This window comes from Propithecus coquereli, unplaced genomic scaffold, assembly GCF_000956105.1.
Source record: "Propithecus coquereli isolate 6110/MARCELLA unplaced genomic scaffold, Pcoq_1.0 Scaffold137, whole genome shotgun sequence".
Lineage (NCBI taxonomy): Eukaryota > Metazoa > Chordata > Mammalia > Primates > Indriidae > Propithecus > Propithecus coquereli.
In genome coordinates this window covers 2,279,963-2,284,524 of record NW_012137969.1, presented here as the reverse complement: position 1 = coordinate 2,284,524, position 4,562 = coordinate 2,279,963, and the positions used below count along the sequence as shown (strand labels likewise).

The following is a 4,562-nucleotide window of genomic DNA, read 5'->3' as shown; positions in this document are numbered from 1 at the left end:
CCAGTGACCTGTGGCCAGCCGCCCAGTCCTTCACCCGTGGCCGGAGGGGATCTGCTGCCCCGTGGCCACATCAGGAAGGATGTTCCGATGTCCCATGGTTGGTCTGAGCAAATTGTCAAAGGTCACCTGAGCTCAGGAGGCACTCAGGGGACAGAGAGGGGCGTGGGCCAGAGTCACCCAGGGGGAAGGCGGCGCAAGAACAGGGACCGGTCTGAGGGGTCAGTGTGGGGTCAGCTCGGGGCTGTGGGAACGGAAGGACTCTGGGGTCCCCGAGCAGCCAGTGGTCGCTGCCACTGGCTCCTGGTGCCATTGCCCTCAGCGAGGAGGCTGCTGCGGAGGGCCACCCTGCGTGTCCCCTGGCTGTGCCAGTGACCACCGTGTCCTGTGCTTGGATTTCAGTTCGAGGGCCCCCTCCCAGCCTTGCCCTCGCGGGACAACCAGTCCAGAGCCATGAAGACCAAGAGCCGGCCCCCTCGGCGCCGGGCCCCGCCACAGGACGCGGACGCGGAGGCCGCCCCCGGGGAGCGCACCCCTGACAGGTCCCCGCCGGGCGCGGGCCCCGATCCGGCCAAGGGCGTGCGGAGCCGGGCGGCGCGGGCAGCGGGGGCGCGGGCCGAAGGAGGGCGCAGGCGGCCGGGGCCGGGGCCGGGCGGCCGGCGGGACAGTAGCGCTCAGCGGCGGCTGGAGAGCAACGAGCGCGAGCGGCAGCGCATGCACAAGCTCAACAACGCCTTCCAGGCGCTGCGCGAGGTCATCCCGCACGTGCGCGCCGACAAGAAGCTCTCCAAGATAGAGACGCTCACGCTGGCTAAGAACTACATCAAGTCGCTGACAGCCACCATCCTGACCATGTCCAGCAGCCGCCTGCCGGGCATGGAGGGGCCGGGCCCCAAGCTCTACCAGCACTACCAGCAGCAGCAGCAGGCGGGGGGCACGCTGGGCGCCCCCGAGGCCCAGCCGCAGGGCCACCTGCAGCGATACTCCACGCAGATCCACAGCTTCCGAGAGGGCACCTAGGCCCGGCCCTGGGCGGGTGGCAGTGGTGGCCGGCCTGCTCATCCCAGCCCTGGTCCCCATGCTGGGCCCCAGATGGATGGTGACATCCCATGAGGACACGGCCCCAGTGACTCCATTTTCCCTGGGCTCTCAGCTGCAACCCCCCCCCCAGCAGTTTCTCCTGCACCTGTGGGGACAAGCAAGTGGCCCAGGGAGGCCATGGCTTGGCGTGGACTGAGGCCCAAACTTCTGTGCAGGGCCAGGGTCCTGCTTTCCCACTAACCGGAAGTTGAAAGGCCTCAGCCTTTGCAGCTAAATTCTCTTCACCCCGACTCCCTCCCAGGCAAGGGAGATGCCAGGAAAAGGTTTACTTACAAGTGTCCCAGCCACACTTTGGCCAAGGCCCGGGAAGGACCCTCCTCCAGCAGCAGTGTGGGACTGGCTGAGGCCTGGGCCCAGCGTCCTCATTCAGGGTAAACTGAGGCCCAGAACAAGCCGGGCAAAGCCTGAGGCCTCTGTGGAGGGTGCCCAAGATGGTTGAAGCGTCCAGCTCAGCTGCCCTCATCAAGTGACCTTGAATTCACTCTAAGGGGACCTTGGATGAGGGGCTTGAGTCTCTCCCTCCTTCTGAGTGGGCGCTTCTGTGAGGGCAGCACCCCCAGCTGCGGAGGGTCTGGGCCTGACCCCTGGGGGTGCCGAGGAGCTGGAGTCGGAGGTAGCCGGGTGTCCCCGGCACTGCCCTCTGGGCTCACCAGGAGAGAAGCTTCAAGGCCCTGGATCCTCCCGCCCAGCCCTGGCCTGTGCAGGGAGAGGGGTTTGTCCTGGGCCTCCCACATAGTGTCACATTCATTACTGCTGTGGAGTTGCCCCGTAATTGGCGAGGGCAGTCTTAGGACTCTAGGATGTCTTGGGTCCTGGTTTGAGTTGGGGGGCCCTTTGGGGCTTTCTGCGAGTGGAGCCTGGGGGTGGCAGCACTTCCCTCCCCCCACTCGGGTGGCAGGGCCCAGGCAGCTTGGCACATCCCCACCGCCTCAGGCCCAGCTTCCTTCTCTCCGGCGTTCCTGCCCCACTGGCTCCGCCGGACCTGGCCACTTTGCTCTCAACTCCTCCCTCATCCCTTGGCCCGGAGCTGTCCCAGAGGCCCCTGGGGGCCAGGCCCCTCCCCAGGTGCTGTGGTTGGGAGCCAAGCTGGGCCCAGGGCTCTAGCTGACCAGTCCCCACCATTCGGCCTTGCCCTCCCCTTGGGGGTCCTGGCACCAGATGCTAAATGCACCAGCAGGCTTGGGGTCAGCCCTGGCCACCATATCAAGGGCAGCAGGTGGCACCTGAGGGACTTTTGGTCAGGCCCTCTGGAAGACGGCCCCAGCACGTGGGGCTTGCCTCAGTGAGATTTGTTCTCCTGCCGGTCCTGCTGCCCCCATGGGCCTCATCTGGGGCTGAGCATAGGTCTGAGCTGGGGAGAGAGAGAGGGAGCCCAGGCCTCCCTGACTGTGGGCACCCGCCCGGCGGGGGTGTGACACGGTGGGGTCTCCAGCGTGAGCGCAATCAGGGTGCTACCGACCTGGCAGCCTTTGTTTCCCGCCGAGCTGCGGCCACAGCAGGGCTCCGTCCTTGCTCAATGAACAGACAGGCTGAGCCTGAAAGCACAGGGCAGGGTGCCCAGTGGAGACTCTGTCCAGGAGACCATGCCTGGTGACACGCCACAGCCCAGGGCTGCCCAGGGATTTCTGTCCCAAACTGGCACCTGCGCCCTCTGCTTCCCAGTGACCTGTGGCCAGCCGCCCAGTCCTTCACCCGTGGCCGGAGGGGATCTGCTGCCCCGTGGCCACATCAGGAAGGATGTTCCGATGTCCCAGTCTTACTTCGGGGTGTCAAGTGTTGAGGGAGGTCTGTGACAGGCCTGCTGCCGGGCTGCTCCCTGGCCCTTGTCTCGGACCCAAAGCTCAGGCTGGACTCTCCTGTCCTGCAGGGAGGCTCTGCCTGGGCCATGAGGTCTGAGTTTCCCAAGGTCGTCATACAAGCAGGTCAGGAACCCACATGCTGCTGAGCCCTGGCTGCCTAGGCCGCTCCCCCAGGCCATCAACCCAGCCACCTACCCACCCAGCCTGGCACCAGCGCCCCAAGCCAGCTCCGGAGGTGAGGTCCTCACCAGCACAAGCAGGGAAACCAGAACTGCCACTTTTCTGTCTGGGAAAACCCGACTGGAACTGAACGGTCCGTGCTCCTGCTGTAATTGTGGTGAAAATGGTTCTTAAGTGACACAAATTTGCTTTTATTTTTTCTAATGGTCCCTTCAAAGTACTAATGAAATCAATGCTGTGTCATAAAACAAAAATAAAAGATTTCACAGCAGTTGCTGCTTTCACCCATGCACAAGTACACGGGGACTGTGCGTTTTAATCACAACGTAGCAATAAAAACATCATGCCTTTTACACTCTGGCGCAAATTTTTATTGAATAAAGCATCCGAAGGATGCTGAGCAGGTAAACAGTTGGTGCTCAGCAGTGAGAGAACATGTCACCCTGGAGAAAGGCAGAGTGACACCCTGTGCTGAGAGCCACCTGCAGACGGCGAGTTACAGCAGGATGCACAGGGCACCGTTGCAGGGGATGAACCACAACGCCCACCCACAGGACAACCGACACTGAAATGTAAACACGCAGCACGGGGTCATCGCCCAGGACTGGCCTGAGCCCCGCACTAGACACGCCTGGCCCTGCCCCCAGCAGCACACTCCCCACCGTGGGAGGGGACCCCAGAGGAGACCTTTCTTAGAGTCAGCTTCTGGGTGACAGACACCGTGCAGCAAAGTGGGATCAGATATAAACACACAGCTGACCCCCTGCTGATGACGAAATAGGCAGGATCCCAGGAAAGCCAGTTGGTGACAAGTCCCTTCACTCCACCTCAAACTGAGCAGAGACAGGACTTGGGCTCCAACAACCTCCTAGGCAAAGTGTCCAGTGTAGGAAGCAAAGTCCCCAAACGGGGCACAATGGGATAAAAAGCAGCAAAGAAGTTGCTGGATGGGAGCCAGGGCCACTCAGCCAGGGCCTTCTTCCTCGCCTGGCTGGGCAGGGCTCTCCCCCCGGGGTGCACAGGACAGGCTGGGGGTCTGTGTCCACACCCCACCACCGGACCAGGCACAGTCCTGCTCCCCAGGACACCTGCTGCCCCTCAACATGATCCGACACCCGAGGAGTCCCTGCACCCCGCCACATGCCTGGGGAAGGGGCTGTCTAGGAGCTGATGGAGACGGTGACCCAGCACACAGACGCCATCTCCTAGCCCTGGGCAGCCTCTGTCCTCTTCCAGCCTCCTGGTCCACAGCCCCGGCCCACCCAGGGAAGAAGACAGCCCACCCACTCGAGCCTTAGCTGTGAAATTAAACCCTTTTTGCAAGTCCTGCTCTGAGAAACAGTCACAGCTCATGACAAAGTGGCCCTGAGCCCCAGGCCAGTGTCTCTTGGGTTGGGGGGCGAGGGTGGCAGGCCCGGGTTGCTGCCTGAGAGGCCAGCTCCTGGGGGCTCCTTCCTGGGCTCTCATGGAGGTGGGAGGCTGAGG

General features: G+C 63.1%; 1 protein-coding gene across 1 annotated transcript; it reads left to right on the top strand.

Moving 5' to 3' along the window:
• Positions 1-418: 418 nt before the first annotated feature.
• BHLHA15 (basic helix-loop-helix family, member a15) lies at positions 419-3,317 on the top strand. The gene has a single exon (XM_012639101.1). It carries the CDS (start codon positions 451-453, stop codon positions 1,015-1,017), a length of 567 nt encoding a protein of 188 aa, XP_012494555.1. The 5' UTR covers positions 419-450; the 3' UTR covers positions 1,018-3,317.
• The last annotated feature ends 1,245 nt before the right edge of the window (positions 3,318-4,562 follow it).